This window comes from Perissodus microlepis, chromosome 5, assembly GCF_051167445.1.
Source record: "Perissodus microlepis isolate ML-2025 ecotype Zambia chromosome 5, ASM5116744v1, whole genome shotgun sequence".
Classification (NCBI taxonomy): Eukaryota; Metazoa; Chordata; class Actinopteri; order Cichliformes; family Cichlidae; genus Perissodus; species Perissodus microlepis.
The window spans coordinates 9,318,242-9,341,107 of NC_140465.1; the positions used below are offsets into that span (position 1 = coordinate 9,318,242).

The window sequence follows — 22,866 nt, forward strand, 5'->3', positions numbered from 1 at the left end:
CAAACATAGAGGACAAGAGAACTTGTAGATGCTCACATACCGTGGAAGGACATTACAATTCGTGCCCGCACCTTCAAACTTAAGATATGAAGGATCATACCTGCTTTATTTTTAAGTTTTCTAGCTTCTTCCAGAGTAAACAGACGTGGAGGCTTCTCACCGAGCACTGATAGCTGTGGTAAATGGTTGAATGAGAGCCTTCCAAGCAGTAGCAGACACACACTGGGTGGCCACAGCCATCGTAGGGTACAGTCTAACTATTTTAATGTTTATGATCTCTCTTGGCTGCCTAAAACACATTTTCCCTGTAGCACATAGCTAGGATTATCCAATCTGCAATCTACTGACAATTTTACACATTGTAACTTTAAAATGTCAGATTTTTGCATTTTCACTATATACTGTACTACCACATTAAATGTTTGTATAGTACACAACATTTAAAAGAAAATATAAATGAAAGAAAAAAGTATCCTTATTAACAACTTGTACAGCTGATGTGTGAGTCAAAGAATGGTTGTAAATTTAGCCCGTCCATCATTACGTTTTCTTCATTGTTTTCCTGACAAGCAAAGGGAGAGCACAAAGAGAAGGACAGGAACCAAATACGTAGTTCAATCCCTGTGATAAACACTACATCGCTGTTTAGCCGTGATATAAAGTATGTCACATACTGGGTAAGAGCTTAATAAAAGATAGGATTGGCTATTGTTGTTAGAAATAATAGGTTGCTGAGCCATTAGACTTACTTTTATTCTGAACTAAACGTATTAATGTAAGCATATTAGCCTAAAATCAGAGGATGTAGTGCACAGGTATTGACTATAAATCTTTCATGCAGCCAGAATGCAAACGGTTTGGATAAACTGTGTGATTCATAATTTACACCTCTAGATGTTTCAGTATTCACCTTCATCCCGCTAACTGTCACTCGTAGCCGAAGCGGCCTATCATGCTTTTAAGCCAAAATAGTCACGGCTTCAAAAGATCTGCCTCTAAGAATAATTCGTGTTTAAAAAGAAATAGCAAATGAAGTTTGTGTGTGAATCCTTATGAAGCCAGAATTAGTTACACCAACAAAAACCTTTTATTCTATAATTGAAATAAAAGTATCATAACTTCTTTTCCTTGTAACTTAAAAAGAAAAAAATCCTACGGAAACTCTCGAGTCTGTGTCTCTCGTAGCTTATCAATAGGGCCACATTGCATCTCGGAGAGTGGCCATTTTGTATGGGCCATCCTCTATAGTCAGGAGCATTGTGCATGCCTCCAAGGGAGCATATTCCATTTGGCTCTCTGACAGCGTGGCCAAACAAGCTTGGAAGGTTTGTGGTGGCGTTTAGGCTAAAGCCCAGGGTGAAAATAGAGGAACCCATACACCGGGGACTCAGAGTGCATATTTAATTTGTTTTGTGCTTATCAGCCCAGCAGGGGGAACAGGAGAAGAGGAAGCAAAGAGGGTGGGAGGGAGTGGAAGAGAGGAATCTGTTGGTTTGGATGCTGCTTTAATCCCACGATGATGAAGCCATTAAAGTGAACAGCAGCTGGCAGACTCACACCATAAACAAGCTAACGCTTCACAAGAGGAAACACTGATTATCATGTGACATAAGAGCTTTCGCTGCATGTGCGTGTGTGACTACCTTCGTGTGCTCAGTAGCCAGATCAATCCCAGTAGACGGGGAACTGTATCCTATTGCACTGTAAAGTCTTCTTTCGGCTCTGCAGCTGTCACCAAGTTTCCTCCAGAGTTAGTTCAGAGGGGAGTTGTTTCAGATTGCAATATAATGAAGATCATTAGCCAAAGATTATTCCTACTGCTGCTTTAATTACAGTACTTATCTAATTGCTTATTAAGACCTAGATTTGGTGAATGCACAGAATCTAAATTGAATGGGTAAACACTTAATTGAACAAATCCATTAGTTTAAATAAAGAGTTTCATACGAGCAAGCGTTGGGAGGAATACGGGACTGCATTAACATAATGGAAGATATGATTCTCTATTAACCACATTTAAACAAATATGTCTCCTGGTTTATCTTTTTCTTTTCCCCCTATCTTGTCTTTCTAATTTCCCCCCCATTTGTTTTGCTTCCACTTTCAGTTCATGTTTTAATGTAATGAGCATTATTGGCTTGACCCTAAAAGCAGTTTGTTTTCATAATAACAATTATGTAAAATGCTAAAAGATTGACGATGGCTCCAGAATGTGCTTAAAATCTCACTAAATCAAGTTATTAACATTCATTAGCTGACTGCTTGAGGAGTATTAGCATAATGTTTCCTCTGCCATCCTCCCCTCCCTCGTGGTTCACATGCTTCTTTCCTTCCTGGTCCCGCATAGTTTTCCGGGGAGGTTCCAGAGAACAAAGTAAACGTGGTGGTGACCAACCTGACAGTGGTGGACCGGGATCAGCCCCACAGTCCTAACTGGAACGCAGTCTATCGCATTGTCAGCGGAGACCCATCTGGACACTTCACCATCCGCACCAATCCCATCACAAATGAGGGCATGGTGACAGTGGTCAAGGTAAAAAAATAAGCCTCCTTTCTCTGCACGCCGCCCTGATTGATGTGCCGAATGTTTGATAATTCTTCAAAATGGAGCCATACAGTCGTTCCCTTTATTATTCAGCTCCGCATCTTGTACTGTTCCACCTGCTGTGAAGTGCCAGATGCTGTGAAGTGCCAGACTGAGGGCTATAGTTGCGCATTGTTTTTCGCTTAATTATATGTCATTTCTTAAATTGGTTAAAAATTAGAACTAATTTTGCAATCAGCCACACTCATTTTCCCCCAATCGCTCATCATTAACTTTTCTGTATCGCTTTCTCCCTTCCGTCTCTCTCCCGTCTCTGTTTTTTTCTGTAGCCCGTGGATTTTGAGATGAATCGTGCCTTCATGCTAACTGTGGTCGTGTCCAACCAGGCCCACTTGGCCAGTGGCATCCAATCCTCGCTTCAGTCCACAGCAGGTGTAACCATCTCTGTGCAGGATGTGAATGAGCCGCCTGTCTTCCCCGTCAACCCAAAAATGATTCGCTTTGAAGAAGGTGTGCCAGCAGGGACCACTCTTACCGTGTTTGCGGCTCAAGACCCGGACCACTTTATTCACCAGACTGTCAGGTATCGCACTTTAAAGAACATCGCTTTAGCTTAAAATGCTTAAATTATGTCAAATTCTGCACTGATGCCAATATTTAATACTTGTTTATTTCTTTTGTTTTTATTGCTATTTATTCCCCCGGTTTTAGCCCGTTACCACATCAACCTATGTATGAAAAAACACCGAAAAATTATTTGTTTAAGAATTTCATTAAACTCCATGCAGGATGTAAGAACTACAAAGTGGGACAAAATGGACTGGTGCTTTTGTACACCCTTTCTACTCACGTTGGGAACTCAGAGTTTATAACTGTCTCATTCACCCAGTTGCACACACAATGCTTTTATCTACATCTGAGCACTAACATTCACACACACACATGCACAAATACACTGCAATGGATGCATCAGGAAGCACCTCAGGATTCCACAGGCAAAAAAAAGTCAACATACAGCTGAAATCCAGGATCAAAACCAGGCTGACGCTCTTTCAACTGAGCTATTTTAGCTTGTGCATCTTATTTGGCTGTAGAGGGATGGACAGTGTCTTGTAAGTTTACAAATCTGTGCTTGTGCATCTAAAACCCAATAAAATGCATTTTTAGACCTAACCACTATGAAGTTGCAAAACCAAACTGAAAAGAAAACTTTTCTATATAGTATATTCAAAGCTAGGGATATAAGCAGATTCAGAATATATGGAGTTGTGTCCAAGTCTTGTACAATAGACTGAGGGAGTACTTGATATTCATGCAAATCTCCAATATTTTGCCTACACTGTGTAGGTGTCTTCTCTGTCACCACTGTTTAATCAGAGCCGATCGCGTTCTTCACAGTTTATGCCTCTTCGGTGACATTCTCAACTGACCCCCCCCACCCACATCCCAGTTACCTCCCTGTTGCCAGGCGACTGGTGTGAAGAGGTCATCCTATAATGAGTTGGACAGTGTTTGTCTGCCCTGCTTAGATCCCTATCTTCCTCCTCATTGATCCCTCCCTCCATCCTTCCTAACTGGGATGACACACTGCGGGCATCATGCCATCCAGGCATTGACCCTATGTGACAGAAACTCCCACATGCTCACTAAGGTCCAGCAGCACTGTTCCACTCCATCGCCAGCTCCAACGAGAGAGATTGATTTTTCTTAATGTCAGTAAGACGGCCACTTCCACTGAGAAACCCAGTGGAAATGTTACTGAATTGATAGCGAGGGAGGTTGTGGGAGATGTACACACACACACACACACATATATATATATATATATTTATATATACTGCACAGAAAAGTGAGCAATAGCCACATCTCAGGTTTCCTCTCCTAAAAAGACATGTCATGCAAACCAAGTGGGCTGAGCTGTTCTGCCCTTTGAGAGAAGTAACTCCTCTTTTGCTCCTTTTTTTCTCTCATCCATCCCTCCTTCCCGCTCCGACCGACCCTGTCGCTTTCTTCCCCGTCAGTCTGCGTGTCTGTTATTGATGGGAGCTCAGAGCTGCTGTCTTCTCCAAAGCCGCGTGCCAGCAGACACTCAGCTCACGACAGCCCCGTCTGCACTGCTGATGCTGATGCTGCTGCCGCCGCTGCTGTTTTATTCCTTTTGGGTGACCTCACTTGAACCCCCTGCACAATATGCACAAAAAAGAAAGAGAAATGCACAAGAGCAGACACACAGCCACACGCTAAAGTGCACAGGAGGAACCGCCAAGTATGACTGAAAGGCCTCTGTGTGAGCAGTGGTTGGGAGAGGAGCCAGATTGTGTGTGTTTTTTTAAATGTTTCTGAATGTTATGCCTTTTTCTCTCCTCACGGGAGGAAAGAAAAATGAAGATGATGTGAGGCCATGTCTGCTTGCCAGATGATGTTGTTTGATGTGCTTCAACTGGTAGCTAAATGCTAAATTAATGGGAGTGTGTTCTGGTATTTATTTTTGATTTTTAGATATTAGCCCTCACAGCTGAGAATATGTCCTTAAATCTTCACTTATAAATGTCTTAGTTTAAAGCTTGGTTCCAGGTTTAAAGGTGTATTTCATCAATTCATCTTATGCTGTCTAGAAAGTTAGGATCCTAACATTTTCATTCTGCAACAACGTGCATGACGTCTGAGACTAGATCCTCCATGCCTCTTAAATGCAAGCACCGTGTGAGAGATTTTCTGAGCAAGCTGTTCCATGACAGCAATCCTGATAGCCATGTTTGGGATTTGGAAGATGTAGAGCTGCAAAAAGACTACTGTCAATGCCAGTCACAGATATGGATGGTATAAAAATCAGTTGTCATCTGCAGATGTCTTTCACATAACAAACAGAGGTAATATGACTCTTTCTGCTGCAGCAGCAGTGTGATGTGATCCTTATAAAATTGGGAAAAAGAAACAATCTTAACCGCCTTTTTGTTTAATTGGTATTAAGTAAAGCTATGTTAATACATTAGGGTTAAAGCTTAAGGCGTGATTCTTGTCAGAAGAAAAAAATCCAATGAAGTATAGTAAGATATTTCGCTCTGCCGGCTGGAGGTGACATCTTGTTGGCACAGGAAGGAGATGAGAGTGCCAGGCATCCTGCAAAAATACCATAATGTAACCTACGGGGCAACATCACACCTTAGCTAACACAGCATGACAATTTCTTTGACTAGAAATTATGCTTATTTTCATTTGCTTGTTTGCTTTTCTCAAGGAAAAAATAAAAAAGCTGTTAAAAAGCATAATGATAATGAGTGCACCTGCCTGTCCTCCTGCTTATCTAATTTATCTGTTTCATATGTGTGCCAGCCCAGAACTGTGTACATCTTTAGCTGTAGGTGGAGTTAGTTTTGTGGATGCCTGTGAGCCTCTGGCTAACTAGTGTCAGCTCTCAACAGACTTCTTTTAATTAAGCCCCCTTTCACCAACTAAGCTTATTCTGAAAAAAAAAAGCCTCTGATCTCTCTCACCGCCTCTTTTTTTCTTCCTGTGTCTCTCACACCAAATTCCTGTCATTATGCTGACGCGCATACACACACGTGCACGCGCACACACACATATTCACAGTACCAACTAGCGAGAGTTCTTCTTGTCCGGAGTTAACCATTTCTCATTAGACCTGAGGCACTTCCTGTGCTGTGCAGCTGTCACTTTCAGTTTTGTGGACGCTTCAACCCGTGACTCCGATGAGAGCTGCCGTGGCGTTTGTGTGGGTACTAAGAGCTGTGAAGTTGTTAAGAGTGCTGCTTGGCTGTTCCGCATATGGGTTTGGGTTTTCATCGGTCTTCATGCTAATGAGCTGCAGCTATGATTAGCTCTGTGAACATATGTTCCACTCTCCATGTCACTGTAATATTTTAAAGGTCCTTGGCTGGTTTTGCTTACTCGGGTAATGAACATTCAACCTGATAATGGGAACTTTGGATCAACAAAATAAAAGATTCAGAGCCGCTGGCATTCAAGTAACAGTTGGTATAAAAGTCATTATGTGGCTCTTGTATGTGCGTATTTATCTTTGGATTTAATGACATGTCTTTATTTTTCCGTCTCTGTGCATGCAGGTACTCTAAGTTATCAGATCCAGCGAACTGGCTGAAGATTAACAGGACCAATGGTCAGATCACCACCATGGCCCTGCTCGACCGGGAGTCCATATATGTCAAGAACAATGTGTACGAGGCAACATTCCTGGCATTCGACAATGGTAAGTCTGGTAAGTCAGGCTGACTGTATGAGTTGTGATGATTTGCTAAACAGTAGCATGTATGTAACAGTAGGTTGCAGTGGCATGTTCTAACCATCTTTTGCAATCTTATTCACCTCTTTGGTTCACATTCACATATTTCAGTAGCTGTTGGATGAATTCCCATGAAATTTGGCCAGAGAGTTCCTGAATTATAGGCTTAGATTTGGGGTTTTAACTGGAATATTTCAAAGAATTTTAAAAGGACTGGAATGAAATGTCAATATTATCAGGATGAACTGTTAGAACTTTGGCCATTTCATAGTGTGATTTTTAGTCTTGCTTGTTTCCAGTGATCACAATATCAAAAAGGTTTTATTATCACGCATCATCAACCCAAACAGGTCACAGCATAATCAAGTAATGTTTTCTCACACAGAGTTCTTCCTTCTTTGGCAGGGACCAGATATTATGACTGGGATTATTAGGATTAGACTTTAAGGTGCATCTATATTATATTATACTGTGGCTTCCGGGAAGGTGTTTCTATTGACAAAACAGTTTAGGGTGATTGCAGAGTCTTAGCAGTGGCTTGCATAAAGCAGCTCTCAAATCAAGTCAAGTCGATTTTATTTGCATAGCCCAATATCACAGATTTGCCTCAGGACGCCCTCTGCTATTACACCGTGGATATGGTTAAGAAAAAGCAATCTAAATTAAACTTTGATAGGGACAAAATAAACAAATGGTGAGTACAGAATAGTGCACGGTACACAGTGAATTCTGAACATGTTGGGATGCTCTGTAAAATTGAAATAAAATCAGAATGCAGGGATTTGCAAATCTTATAAACCCATATTTTTGCATTGTAGCACATAAAAAAGATATCAGATTACTGCTGCATTAAAAATATTAACTCACCTTGAATTCAAAAACTTGAGACAGAGGATCAAAAGGCTGAACAAGTAGACGGTAGTAAGAGAAACAGATGGAGTAATGTTCTTCAGCTAATCAGGTTAACTGGCAACAGGTCAGTAACATGACTGTAGGAAACAACCATCTCAGAGACGCAGTTTCTCTGAAGTAAAGGTGCGCAGAGGTTCACCAATCTGCAAATTGTGGAACAGTTTCACAATAATGTTTCACAGTGTAAAATCCAAGAGTTTGAATATCTCATCATTTACAATACATGCATGTAATATCATCAAGAGTCTGAGAATTTAGAGAAATCTCTGTGTGCAAATATCAGTACTGGATGTCAGTAATCTTCAGGTTGAATTTGAGATTTGTTACAACTGTGCAATTTTCCTAGCAAAATATAAAGAAATGAGGTTTGGCTCAAGATCTTTGCACCGTCATGTAGATGTGCATAGGGCATGGGGCGACGGGTGATTAAAAATGAGCAAACATCAAATGAAAGCTTCATGTAAACAAGCAAACTGTTGTGAATTTCCAGCACGGAAAATCATTAGAAGGAAGCTGTAAGAGTTAAATATGCCATATACGTGATACTTTCCAACCAGACGCTATATGTAGTGCATATAAATTGTGAATGATTCATACACTGCACTGTATAAAGTATCTAAAGCCGCAGTGACCTTCATGCTCATGTCTCTTATAGAAAAAAGGATCTGTCAGGGAAGGTTCTGTGTATCTGTTTCTGCTGCTGCAACAATGTATGAAGACAAAGAACTGAACCACTACAAATAGAGATGCTTGCCCTGGGTGTAAGTAGGAGGGACCCAGGTGTTTTTACTCTAGTGAGAAATGAGGGATTGGTTGCCCTGAAGCACACCAGCTTAAGCTCAAAGTGTTGACTGCCTACCAATTCTAGAGTCCAGTGTCAACAAGGGGATATATTCCACTTTGATTGAAATTCTCTTTACTTATTCTCCTCAAGCGAAGCGTAAGAAGCAACAAAGCACCCAGCCAATCATAACAGACAAGACGGTCGATAAGCCTTGGGGCCCGGAGCAACAGACCTTTACATAGTTGATGCACCAAGTTACTGTCTGACAGTGGAAAAAAAGTTAAAATACAGCACTGATGAACTGCTGGGGTAAACTCTTTCTATGCAGCACTGCTTTAGTCATTTAGTTCAGTTCGCTGAAAGTCTGAGCAGGAAGCTGTCGATTGAATACCAAGGCCACAACAAATTACTGTTTGTTTAACAGAGCGTCGCATGTGGTTCCTTCATCTGTAGTTTGGGGTTGCACTGCTATGGAGAATTGCATTACTAAATTACATTCACTGGCCTCTTCATTAGGTACACCATGCTAGTAGTCAGTTGGAACTTCTTTTGCCGACACAACTGTTTTAATTTATTGAGCCAACATCCATGATGTAAAGTCCCCGTTCCCTCAGATTCCATAGAGGATCTGTTGGACTGAGGTCTGGTGACTGTGGAGGCCATTTGACCTTCTGCTGCTGTAGCCCATCTGCTTCCAGGTTCAACGTGGTGTTGTGATTAGGCTTTTTCAGCCCATTCTCTGTAAACCCTAGAAATGGTTGTGCAGTACAATCCCAGGAGATCAGCACTTTCTGAAACTCTCAGACCAGCCTGCTTAAATTACCTTTTATCCTCATTCTGATGCTTCAGCAGGCCGTCTTGACCATGTCCACATGTCCAAATGCAATGCTGCCCTGTGTAAGCATCGTTTTTAATCTGTTGCCACAGTTGCCGTACACACAGTCTGAGAGTTAACACCGTGCACATTAGAATTCAACCTCATTACACACATTTTCACTCTTTTGAAGTTGCTCTAGCTTGAGACGGACCACAGCACAACTTCAAAATCAATCTGACTTTTTGACAGCAAGCAGTACACTTGGAAAAACAACGAGGTGCTCGTTCCCAGCACCATGTTGTACAAAATCAAGTGAAACGGTGGCAAAAAAAAAGTATATTTCTAAGTCAGGAAGACAGCAGTACTGTAATCAAACCACACTGAAGGGTTTTTTTTTGCTGTTAACAATGCAATAAACATCAAAAACATTTCTTCTAACCTTATTCCGTTCTGTTCTGGTCTGGCAAGCAGAAGAAGTTATTATGAGCTTGTGCTTCTGGATGCAGTGAAGGGGTTAGCATTTGAGTTGTTTCCCAGTAGGCTTTCCAGAGTGCAGATAACAGCAATCTTTATGTGAGCGCTTTCCCCACCAATATGAGTCTCGCCTCGGCTTTTCTCTGAAATACAAGGACTAAAACATTTATATGTCCTTTCATTTGCTGTTTGGTGTTCGGTGCTCCACTACAGATGTGTACAGCATTGTCCCTCCACATTCACCCACTCTGTAAACAAAACGTCTTGTTTTTTTCCTTCTGTTGTTTCTTTGGCGCCCATCTCATTTTCTCAGTTCCACACCTGAATCAGCTCGAAAAATGAGGCAAAAATGGAATGAATGTTTTGCCGTCTTCTGCAGCGTTCTCGTCAAACTGCCTTTTTTGGGGGGGGCTTTGTTCTCTTTCTCCAATCATTTCATCTTCACTGCTCTGCCTCGCTACTATGTTGTTATCTCACCATCTCCTCCTTTGATCTCTCTGTCTTCTCTCTTTCTTCTTGCCTCCCCTCAGGTTCACCCCAAGCCAGCGGGACAGGAACCCTCCAGATCTACTTGATCGACGTAAACGACAACGCGCCCGTGCTGATACCCCGGGAGGCGCAAGTGTGCGAACGAGCACGCCCCAACTCTAGGATCAACATCACAGCTTCCGATGCTGATGCCGACCCCAACATAGGGCCGTTTGTCTTCGAGCTGCCTTCTTTTCCTGCAAGCGTTCGACGAAACTGGACCATTTCCAGGCTGAGCGGTATTAGTCATTATACACTGTGTTTAATAAAGTTCGGTCCCGCGAACTGGACCCTTGTGAGGTTCATTTTTAAGTGCTGTGGGGAAATGACACATCATCATTCTGAATGAAACCATAAACCTCTCAGCAGAATAACTGGCAGCATTAATCGAGGGGATCGCTATCAGCTATGAGAGAAGTCCAAGTTTAACAAAATGTCTCACGAAGCTCACAGTGAGAGATGCGGGTGCCATCCGCTGTTGACGTACGATCTATTGTTTGTGACAAATGAGATCCATTCATCTCTCTGTCCCCCGAGCATCCAATCTGTCACCTAATCCACCCAGATGGATGTATCACAGCAGTTGTCTTGAGGACAAATCTGATCACATACCTGGATTCTTTCCCCGCTGAGGCTCTCGTCTTAGCTTGACTGAGTGATAAATGCTGTAGGTTATACAGCTGTACATTTCAGTTTTATGTACAGTCATGTGGAAAAGAAAGCTTTCACAGGATTTGTTGCACTCCTGTGAAAAAACATAGATGTTTCAGTACTTTGTAGCATCGCCTTTAGCAAAAATACCTTAAAGTAATCGTTTTCTGTATGACTTTATTAGTCTCAATCATCAAGGAGGAACTGTGGTCCAGTCTACTTTACATCGTTGGTTCAGTTCATTGAGGTTTGGGGGAATTTATTTAGCTCTCCTAAGATTCCATATTCAGGCTGAAGGTGGACTTTGGCCCATTGCAGCAGCCTAAAATACTTTGGTATACAGAGGCAGTCATGGTTGATTCAGTGGCTTCAAGGTGCCCAGGCTGCAGAACAAGCACAAATCATCACCCCACCACCACCGTGCTTGAGAGTACGACAGCATTAGGTGTTTGTGCTGCAATTCAATTCAATTCAATTCAATTTTATTTATATAGCGCCAAATCACAACAAAAGTCGCCTCAAGGCGCTTCATAGATACAGAGAAAAACCCAACAATCATATGACCCCCTATGAGCAAGCACTTTGGCGACAGTGGGAAGGAAAAACTCCCTTTTAACAGGAAGAAACCTCCGGCAGAACCAGGCTCAGGGAGGGGCGGCCATCTGCTGCGACTGGTTGGGGTGAGAGAAGGAAGACAAGATAAAAGACATGCTGTGGAAGAGAGACAGAGATTAATAACAAGTATGATTAAATGCAGAGAGGTCTATTAACACATACTGAGTGAAAGGTGACTGGAAAGGAAAAACTCAATGCATCATGGGAATCCCCGGCAGCCTACGTCTATTGCAGCATAACTAAGGGAGGATTCAGGGTCACCTGGTCCAGCCCTAACTATATGCTTTAGCAAAAAGGAAAGTTTTAAGCCTAATCTTAAAAGTAGAGATAGTGTCTGTCTCCCGAATCCAAACTGGAAGCTGGTTCCACAGAAGAGGGGCCTGAAAACTGAAGGCTCTCCCTCCCATTCTACTTTTAAATACTCTAGGAACAACAAGTAGTTCTGCAGAGCAAGAGCGAAGTGCTCTAATAGGGTGATACGGTACTACAAGGTCATTAAGATAAGATGGGGCCTGATTATTTAAGACCTTGTATGTGAGGAGCAGGATTTTGAATTCAATTCTGGATTTAACAGGAAGCCAATGAAGGGAAGCCAAAACAGGAGAAATATGCTCTCTTATTCTAGTCCCTGTCAGTACTCTTGCTGCAGCATTTTGGATTAACTGAAGGCTTTTCAGCGAGTTTTTTGGACATCCTGATAATAATGAATTACAGTAGTCCAGCCTGGAAGTAATAAATGCATGAACTAGTTTTTCAGCGTCACTCTGAGACAGGATATTTCTAATTTTAGAGATGTTGCGCAAATGGAGGAAAGCAGTCTTACATATTTGTTTAATATGTGCATTGAAGGACATGTCCTGGTCAAAAATGACTCCAAGGTTCCTCACAGCGTTACTGGAGGCCAAGGTAATGCCATCCAGAGTAAGAATCTGGTTAGATACCATATTTCTAAGATTTTCAGGGCCGAGTACAATAACCTCAGTTTTATCTGAATTAAGAAGCAGAAAGTTAGCGGCCATCCAGGTCTTTATGTCTTTAAGACATTCCTGCAGTTTAACTAATTGGTGTGTGTTATCTGGCTTTATAGATAGATAGAGCTGGGTGTCATCTGCATAGCAGTGAAAATGTATGCTATGTCTTCTAATGATGCTGCCTAAGGGAAGCATGTATAATGTAAACAGAATTGGTCCTAGCACTGAACCCTGTGGAACTCCATAATTAACCTCAGTGTGTGAAGAGGACTCTCCATTTACATGCACAAACTGGAGTCTATTAGATAGATATGATACAAACCACTGCAGTGCAGTACCTGTAATACCTACAGCATGTTCTAATCGCTCTAATAGGATATTATGGTCGACAGTATCGAATGCTGCACTAAGGTCTAGCAGGACAAGCACAGAGATGAGTCCACTGTCAGAGGCCATAAGAAGATCATTTGTAACCTTCACTAAAGCTGTTTCTGTGCTGTGATGAGCTCTGAAACCTGACTGAAACTCTTCAAATAAGCCATTCTTCTGCAGATGATCTGTTAGCTGTTTGACAACTACTCTTTCAAGGATTTTTGATATGAAAGGAAGGTTGGAGATTGGCCTATAATTAGCTAAGACTGCTGGGTCTAGAGATGACTTTTTGAGTAAAGGTTTAACTACAGCCAGCTTGAAGGCCTGTGGTACATAGCCGATTATTAGAGATAGGTTGATCATATTTAAGATCGAAGAATTAATTAAAACACTGTGCATTATGGTCAAATATCTCCAGTCTTGTAGTTTATTCAGTTTATTAAACCTAAGTTGTGCTGCCATGTTCTCCTAAGAGCCCTTCCAAACAATCCATACTTGTTTATTTTTAATTATACTGTTATGACATTTGACATGCTAACTCTTGCTCTGCAGGTGACTATGCTCAGCTGCGGCTTAGGATTCCCTACCTGGAAGCAAGTGTGTACGAGATTCCCATAATTGTGTCAGACTCGGGAAACCCTCCACTGTCCAACCGCTCTGTAATCAGGGTCAAAGTGTGTCCGTGTGATGATAACGGGGACTGTAGTGCCACGGGAGCCGTGGCAGCTGCTGGCCTTGGCACTGGGGCCATCATTGCCATACTCATCTGCATCATCATACTACTCAGTGAGTACAACAAATACTGTCTGATCTTTGAGAGCTGCATGGTTTTAACAAAAATCAACATTAATTATTGGCAAACAGTTGCTGTTCTTCGTTTTAAAATAATCTTTTTTTATTGTAGGCATGGTTCTGCTGTTTGTGGTGTGGATGAAGCGCAGGGAAAAGGAGCGGCAAGCGAAGCCCCTGCTGATTGACCCTGAGGATGACGTCAGGGACAACATCCTCAAGTATGATGAAGAGGGAGGAGGAGAGGAGGACCAGGTACTGTGAAACATGAATTTTCAGCTTTTTGTTTAGTGATGGTGTTTACTGACTTAAAATCCTCTGAAATGTATTGTTATATAATCTGACTTTATTTCTCCCCACATGGGAAATTTCTTTGGTCTCTACAGTGCATTGACAAGTAACAAGTGAAACAAGCTATAGACCTGTTCATGCATGTGCAGAAGCCCTTAGACATTACACTAAGGAGGTGCAGATGTCCACTGCAGTCAGATCAGACATTAAACAGTCTTTAACCTGCCAGCTCCACAGTACAAAGACTGTGTGATGTCCAGTTGCATCTGTTTGAGAACAGCGTAGATAATTGTCCAGTGGATTCACAGCAACTGAGTGTGCATCCTGTGTCCTGCCTTATTGATTAAATCATTAATAGCGTTGTCTAGCAAATCAGAAAACAGGGAAAGGCAGTCACAATTACAACACACAGCTGAATATTTACCACAGATTCAGAATATTCATGTTATTTCAGCATGACTGGGCAATAAAATATTCTGTGAAATCATGCATTCATGCATAAGAAAGATAAGCATTCATACTTGAGGTTAAACCCTGCAAACATTTGGCATTTTTTCCAGTAAAACATTTGCAAGAATAATTAAGTTGTGGTTTTCATGAAAATATAAGTAATAATATTTACAATCAGAAGTTTAGGGTCTCTATGTTGCTGTTCTATTTCGCCACCCAACATTCACCTCTCTTCAAAGAGAGCAAAATGAAACCTAGAAACCAAATACTTCAGCAGGGTTAGACAAATAAACGGACACAACAACAGGCAACAACAGTAATCCAAAAAAAACCAAAAAGTCAAAATTAAATAGAAATAAAAACTCATCAGAAAATACAAAACTATACTAACTCTGCACTAAGCTGTGGCGGACACCAGTGTGCCGAGCCAGAAACATGCAGGAAGAAGGAACATGCCTCCACCAGTGCCCGAGGCCCCACCGAGACCCAGCAGATGCCAGATAGCCCATCCCAGTCCCACTCAGGCAGCACGGACAGCCAGGAGGAGGAGTCCACAGCTCTTCAGGAGCTGGGAGACAGCAAATAGACCAAAAGCCCAGGAATGACACCAGCCGGCACAGTGAGGGTGCCAGGGCACACACAGGAAAGCCTAACCACACAGAGCGCCTTCCCAACCACCCACACCTACAACCCCTCCACCCCTCGACAGAGCAGAACACTGCCATGAAGCTCCTGGCACACAATCTTTGAGCTGACTATAATGACAAGGAAGTTATTGACACAGCAGAGCATTTTTTAAGTACTATGCACCTCTGCATTCGATGTCATTGCCCTGTAACTCACGTGGTCACTGTCACTTTGCTGTGGTTCACTTCCACTTTGCAATAACACTATTTACAGTTAATGATGAAATATCTGCGAGGGAAGAAGTTTTACAAATCGACTTGTTGTACCGTGCTCGAGTTCATTGAGATCTTTAGCACATGATGTAACCTTATTAGTAATTCAGCCTCTGACAGCATCCAGTAGATTGTAACATGCAAAAGCCACTGACTAACATGTCCTGAGGAAAAATAAAAATATTATTGATGAGCTTTTTTTTTAGCACAACTTTAGCATTTCCTGACAAAAACTGAAAGCAAGACTTCTTTGCTTTTTTAAGGTCTTCAAGTGGGCCATTCATGAATCTAAAAGAAAAATCAATAAAGTCAGAGGCCGCAGAAGATTAGCTCTCACAACTGTAAAATTAGAGGATAAGAGGATAAACTTTATGGAGAATAAATACACTTTTCCAAATGTGAGTCACGCTTTCAGTCTGTCCTTCCACTCTTGACACTCTTTTCTTTTTGCCCATAAACACCAACTCCACACCATTATCTCAGATCAGATTTTTCATTTTTTAATTAAAAAAATCTTTCGACAATGAAGCCTTTGATTAATTCATAAATATATTATGAAGTATGCCTTTTTTTAACATGCTTTTTTACTAAGCTCAGCTATCTTGTCCCACACCTGTGTGAGACTTCTGAAGGCAACACCGGGAGCTTATCAGCCAGTCACATTCATATTTATAGCTCTGAATTATTTATTTCTTAACAAAAGACTTGAAAATGTCAGAGCTGTAAATGTATTTGTAATAATCAAAGGCCATTCATCGGCTGTGTGTCATTTAGTTTTCCAGTTCATCATCAATGAAATGAGCAATAAGTATAAACTGAAACTACAAGTTTACAGTGTGCTCAGATTACTAAGCACATGAATTCAGCAAAGGGAGTTATTGTGTTTCTCATGAAGCCAAAGGAACAGATATTACCTACATTATTACCTACATGATGAGGGAGCGGACGACACACTGGGGAACACGCTTTAACAGAGAAATGTGATAGTAGCACATAAAGCAGTATACAGTATATCGTCATGAATAGCTCTAGGGGGCTACGTCTATGAATAGTTTCTAGCGTTAATGCTACTTGTTCCATTTAAGCAGATTTTGGACAGAATCTGTGTGTGCTGTTCTGCTGTTCTCGTTGACAATGGAAGTTCACAGCTGGATCCAAAAAAAGAAACCAGAAACAGCTCCGGGAAAAATGCTCACATTCAAAAGTGACTCTCTGATGGGCGTCTGACGCCATACTGCATCATTTCTGATCAGTGTGAAGCATGTACTGGCTCTTAAAACAGTACAGTATGACATTCAATATGCAGTAAAAGTACAGAATTACTTTGGAGTCTGGATTTGCACAGCTTGAGTCTGCCGAGCTGCAGGTTTAGAAAAGAGCTTAAACATTAGAAAGCCCAGTAGCACAGTTTCACAGCGGATCAGCTCTCACTGATGTAAAATGAGTGTACATCAAAGTCTTGGCAAAGAGACCTGCCCAACAACTACATTCCAAGTTGTACAATGAGCCTGTTCCCAATAAAAAATGTGCAGTATTACATGAGCTTGCAGTTAGAAAGCAGGTTATTATGATGATTATTCTAATCCTCACCCGTTTTCCCCCGTGGATTTTATGCAGGACTACGACTTGAGCCAGCTGCAGCAGCCGGAGTCTCTGGACCACATCATCAACAAGCCGACAGGGGTGCGCAGGGTGGATGAGAGGCCTGTGATTGCTGAGTCGCAGTACCCTGTCAGACCCAGTTTGCCCCACCCTGGAGACATAGGCGACTTCATAAATGATGTATGTCCAAGTTTAAAAACCTTTTTTCTGAAGCTCTGGTGTCGTGTTCTCATAGCCGCCTGTGTTTATTTTGGAATTAACAATGCCTCGTTGATGTGTTATAAAAAGGTTTACACATCAGTGGTTTTGAAGTTTGAAACATAATCTTTTTAATGGCCAACAATAGTTCATTACATATTATTGGTTTACATGTGTACTTGATTGTACTGGCATCGTCAGGGGCACCGCTGAACGTGCTTGTTCTCTGTGTATAGCATTCAGGCTGTGATGCAACATTAAAGTGTTCATGGGCAAATGAGCCAGATGAGATTTTATTTTTCATTTTATTGCACCTTTTACAGTCTAGCACACTTAACCTGCTGCTATGTGAAAAACGAGCTCCTCCATTATATTTCTGATGAGCAGCAGTTATTGGCCTAAGCCCAGTTTTACTAATTGAGCAGATAAAGAGGAGGTGCTCAGAGTGGGAGTTCAGCCTTTCTTGTCTTTGTGCCTCCAGGGTCTGAGGGCAGCAGACAACGACCCCACCGCTCCTCCCTACGACTCCCTGCTGGTGTTTGACTACGAGGGCAGTGGTTCCACCGCTGGTTCTGTCAGCTCGCTCAACTCCACCAGCTCAGGGGACCAGGACTACGACTACCTCAACGACTGGGGCCCCCGCTTTAAGAAGCTAGCTGACCTCTACGGAGGAGGGGACGATGACTGAGAGCGGCGTCGCGGGGCTGGGTGGGGTTGCAGATGGGAGAGGCGGTACCGGCTGGATGGACGTTGCTGTAAACAGCAAGGAGTGGCCACCTACACGACGCAGGCTCCGTGTGAGGAATGGACCCATACATGGGCTGCATCCGTTTGCTCACAGCAACCAGGCCCGCAAACATGAATTCCGCTGCAACGCAACTGTATTCTGGCTTTATATATAAAAATTTTTTTTTTGTTGTGGCAAATTTGTAGTGTGATGTTTCGTTTTTCATTTTAATTTTCTTTTGTTTATCTCTCACTGCGCTGGATCCGGATGTCCCAAGGCGGTCATGAGAGACAGGAGCAGTGAATTTGTGCTTGGATTCATTGTTAAAAAGAAACAATGTCTCTCGCTTTAGTTTCACGCTGAAGAGTATGTTTTTGGGGAAGACGCTCTCTGACTCTCTCTTTAACTCTGTCAACTTGAATTTCCTTAGAACAGAAGCACTGTCATTTTATAAAGTGCCTTTTGTGGTGTGTTTTTTGTATCAGACTCCTGCTATCTCAGGATCGGTTGCCGTTTGTGCAGTACAGTGGAGACACTTCCCCCATTTCCCGTCGACCACCCCCCAACCCCACCCCAAACCTGCGCTCCTCAAACCGGCCCTGCCTGTCAATCTCCTCTCCTTTTTCACAGTGGTGCACATGAAACAACCCCAGCCGCCAGTCCCAGGAGGGAAGGACACAGCCAGGGCATACCATCGGATATCGTAACCCAACAAATTATGGCCTGAAGGAACCCACTAAGAGTCGCTAGAGGGAAGAGCACCCTCTTCTCCAAAGGTCTCCGCTGAAGTCCAACTTTCACAAGTTGTCAACACAGCTGCAGCGCCTGACGCTGACTTTGTGTGAGACCATTTTTATACATGTGGGGGGGTTTCTAATTTAGTGGAGAATGCCTGCCTTTCCTCTGTGGACACACAAGTTTCAGAGCCTATATGTTGAGACACTTGCCTGCCCTGTATGGTTTTGTGTTGCTTTCTCCACAGTGTAAAGCTTACGTAGGCATGATCTGATTAATCAGTGTAAGAACAAGAAACTTGAAATGACTTGGAACAAAGGTGTCTGAGGAAGATTGTTGGTTTGTTTTGGGGGGGTTTTGTTTGTTTGTTTGTTTTGGGGGGGGGGGTCGCCTTGAACATTCCCGTTTTTTATAGCCCAACAAATGTATTAAAAGGTGCATGATTTTTTTTTCTCCAAATGTTTTACTCCAAGCACTTGTTACTCTGTGGTGAGAATGTGAAAATAGTCTGCAGAAGCTATATGAATATACTCTGTAAAAAGACACTGAGAAAATAAAAATACTGTAAGATACATATTTTTGAAGTATTGACATAAAAGTTGCTGCTCTCTCTCTCTCTCTGTGGCTCTACAGTGAGCTTAAGGGATTTTTTGGCCCATTCGTTTTTAATATGTGGGTATTTATGTTTTATTTTTTGGTCTTCTGTTGAAGCATATAATTGTTTTTTTAAGATGCCTGCTTAGACTTTTTTTTTTTTTTTGGTGTTCTTTTTTTATTCCATAAAATACTTTGATCTATACTTTTTTCTTTTTCTTTCTAGTGTATGAAGACATGCTCTTTCCGTTTCAGTCTGTATTGTGTCACAGACGTGTTCCTTTTGTTGGCTTCTGGCCTTGGGACACTGGAACGTTCATTAGCCACGCCTGCTGATAGTTGTTCAATTAATCAGTGTGCTGCAATTCTTTTATTCATTCATCTAGATACTGAATGTGCGCTTCAGAAAATAAACAACACATGTTTTGAAAGCGTGCCATCATTTTTTGGAGGTAAATAAGGCATCTTATTTAGGACAGGTGTCAACAGTGGGAATAAAAAAACTCCCTTTTACCAGGAAGTATCTCTGGCAGACCCAGGCTCAGAGAGGGGCAGCCATCTGTCGTTACCAGGATATTTAAATTTCAGTGGCAGCCAATCAGAAGAAAGTTGTGCGTTCCCTTAGAGAAGAGCTAAAATGGTTTTAGCGGCTGCACCACTCTCACCTACTTTATTAGACTCCAAGAATAAAGACATGCAGCTGTAAATGAACATGATAGTTCTCCTTTCAAGCCAGTATTGGTACGACTTTATTTCTAAAGTGCTTTGTGAATACTGGATTTTTAGATTTCTGCCATAAGACCCTATGACAGTACCAAAAACAGCACTGTGGCAGAAGCAATGCACCAGTGCCACCAGTGCACCCATGCCTACTGACCGCTGATGTTGATGTTGCGCTGAAAGCAGCACACATTGGTTTTTCATCAGGATTGTCTTTTTTTACTATGATTTAAAATATGAAATGACTTTTCTAGCTTTAAGTTCACTGCTTTTCCACCTTGATTTGCATTTGAATCGACTGGTTTGTATCTGCGCTCGGAATTGTTACACCTACTTCATTTTTCACTGTGGAATAATGTATTTTTAAGTGTTAGCGTCATGAAACCAGCCTCCCCGGGGGATTATGCAGTTAATCTTTGACCTTATTGTTTGGATATGGCTTCATTTTCTAATAAAAAAAAGAAAAGAAACATACCCACTATACATGTTATTGCATCATAGAGGAAGGATTGTTAGAGCAGTGTGTGGGGTCAGGAAGTATATTTGTGTCCATTCCTGTGATTTCAATTAGTCAGCTGAAGCGCCAAAAAGCCCACTGGGGACTTAAAGGGATTTAATCCTCTCTGGCTGTGTGTCTATCAATTAGCCACACCATTAATCCCCACGGCGTAATCTCATTAGATAGAGCGCCTTTAATGAGACACCCAGAGAGAACTCAGAGAGCCAGGCAAAAAGAGAGAGCGAGAAAAATGAGGTGGTGGCAAGATGCAGGTAGGCCGTGTTGAGAGGTGATTAGTAGGATGGAGGAGAAGGTCAGCAGAGGAAGTGAGATTCAAGTAAGAACAATGCATAACATTAAGAAAATTGTTAGGAAAAAAAGATTAAATATGATGGTGTTAAAAAGAGTGATTCTTCATGGCCCGCTGTGGCCAGAAATTAGAGGGCTGGGCAATGAGGAGGTGAAGAAGACAGGTAGAGGTGAGCAGAGCTGATGGAACACGCTGAACTAGTTAATGAGAGGTGCTTTGATTCCCTGAGTATCCCAGTAATGAGAACATAAAACTAAGTTAACCTTTTTCTGTAGTACAATAATGAAATTCTCTATGAACCCAGCAGGGTTGTGGACCTGTGTGCATAAGAGAGCCATCAACAGTGGGCTCTGCTGCCCTGACATAATAATCAAATTGTTAAACAGTCCTGTTGGTCCTAGCCGGGCGGCAGAAAGGATGATTAACTTCAGGGGAGAGATTTTTGATGGGCTTAGAAGAAGTTCACTAGGTTTGCTTGTGGCCAAAGTGCAGCGTGAAAGAAGAAGGCAAACTCCCGTTTATCACCCCCACCCCCTTGATAAATGGCATATATAGACTGAGAGCTTTGCTGCTGGCTTGCTGCCGGTGCCTTGTGTGTTGTAAATAAAGTTCTCTTCTTCAAACATGTCCAAGCCTGGCTCTTTTCATTTCCTCTCCATACAGCTAGTGAGTCTCTTGGGCAGGTGCTGAGAACAGTCCAATCTTAAAAACATGACCGGATGTTGGTTCTGTTGCCGGCTGCGTGATCAACTGTTCACAGTTAAGTGTTAATGTTGTTATTCAGCAGAAGTACCACGCAGGACGGGCAGGCTCTGTTGGCTGTGCTTCTGCTGACACCACTCTGAGCCTGCTGCTATTTCAGGACTCTGTCTAAAATGAGATCAAAGCAGCAGAATAAATTTGATGTTTCTGCTTAAGTGGGGGAGAAAATACCTACAACCAGCCACGTAGGATACGGATGACTGATCCAGTGTAGACGCTGTACAATTACCAAGACATGGTTCCCTCAGCAATCAGGCTTCAAACTGTGCACTTTGAAACAGCATTTGAAAACAGTATTTCTCAGCATGTCTTATAAATAAAAGAAACATTTTAATGTTAAAATATATCTTAGAGTGCTACAGAGTAACTATGTGCACTGACTCCCTTTATAAGCCCACATTTTAGAGGTATATACCGCGCTTCATCACATTTATACGACAACTAGTTACTCATTAGCATTTTACTTCTTATCCATGGGCTATTTAAGCAGAATGAACTAAGAGGGTGCGTTGTGATGAATTATGATAACCCTCAAAACTCATAAATGCTCATTTGAAAGACTGTGGTACAATAATCTTCACAGCAGGCACTTCAATTTATCCAAATATTAAAAGTACCTCTGAGAAATAAAGGCATGTTGTATACAAGTAGTCCGGGCCCTGGGGGGACAAACAGGTGCTTGAAAGATGAATCCTGCTAACACTGGTGTTCACCATGAAGCTGGCCGCTTTGGATTTGAATGAAATGTCAAATGTGACAAATAGTATTTGTATTGTGAGTCATTTTGGTAGATATTCATGTACCCAAAAGATTAACTGTAATCAGACTGGTGATCCTTTTAATGTAGTATCATTCATTATGACAAATACTATAAAATGATTATTCTATTCTATTATTTTGTACAGAAATCAAAATTTATAAAGTACCTAGTAATGAAAATAGTAAACTGGAAGTACAATACCTCCCTTTTAGATGTATTAAGCACTCTGAATACATCTAAAAGTACATCCAGTTTAATATATTTATTAGTAGGTACTTTGTAAAGTGGGATTTATGTACACAAAATATACATTCAATGGCCACTTCATTAGTTACACCTTACTAACACAGGGCTGGACCCCTTTTGCTTTCAAAAGTGTGGCCTTCTGCTACAGCAGACCCATACTGAATTTCCCGGAGGAACCCACCCGAGGGATTAATAAAGTTAATAAAGTTTCATCTAATCTAATCTAATCAGCTTCAAGTGCTGGTGTGGTGCTTTTCAGAGATGCTCTTGATTGTCACTTAAATCCCATTTCTTCCCCATTCTGATGCTGGGTTTGACCTCCATCAGGTCACCATGGCCATATCTACATGTGCA

The 22,866-nt window shown here is 41.8% G+C and overlaps 1 protein-coding gene across 2 annotated transcripts in view; it reads left to right on the top strand.

Moving 5' to 3' along the window:
- The window catches only part of cdh4 (cadherin 4, type 1, R-cadherin (retinal)), a 222,516-nt gene extending 201,145 nt beyond the window's left edge, over positions 1-21,371 (top strand). Inside the window, exons 10-17 of one of the 2 annotated variants that reach the window (XM_084927687.1) lie at positions 2,348-2,533; positions 2,875-3,128; positions 6,631-6,782; positions 10,324-10,560; positions 13,483-13,716; positions 13,835-13,974; positions 16,977-17,141; positions 17,641-21,371. In XM_084927687.1, coding sequence (XP_084783813.1) covers positions 2,348-2,533; positions 2,875-3,128; positions 6,631-6,782; positions 10,324-10,560; positions 13,483-13,716; positions 13,835-13,974; positions 16,977-17,141; positions 17,641-17,847 — 1,575 coding nt within the window. In that variant the 3' untranslated portion in view covers positions 17,848-21,371. The remainder of the gene's footprint in view (positions 1-2,347; positions 2,534-2,874; positions 3,129-6,630; positions 6,783-10,323; positions 10,561-13,482; positions 13,717-13,834; positions 13,975-16,976; positions 17,142-17,640) is intronic. The other variant, XM_084927688.1, reaches the window with a different exon arrangement.
- Positions 21,372-22,866: the final 1,495 nt, after the last annotated feature.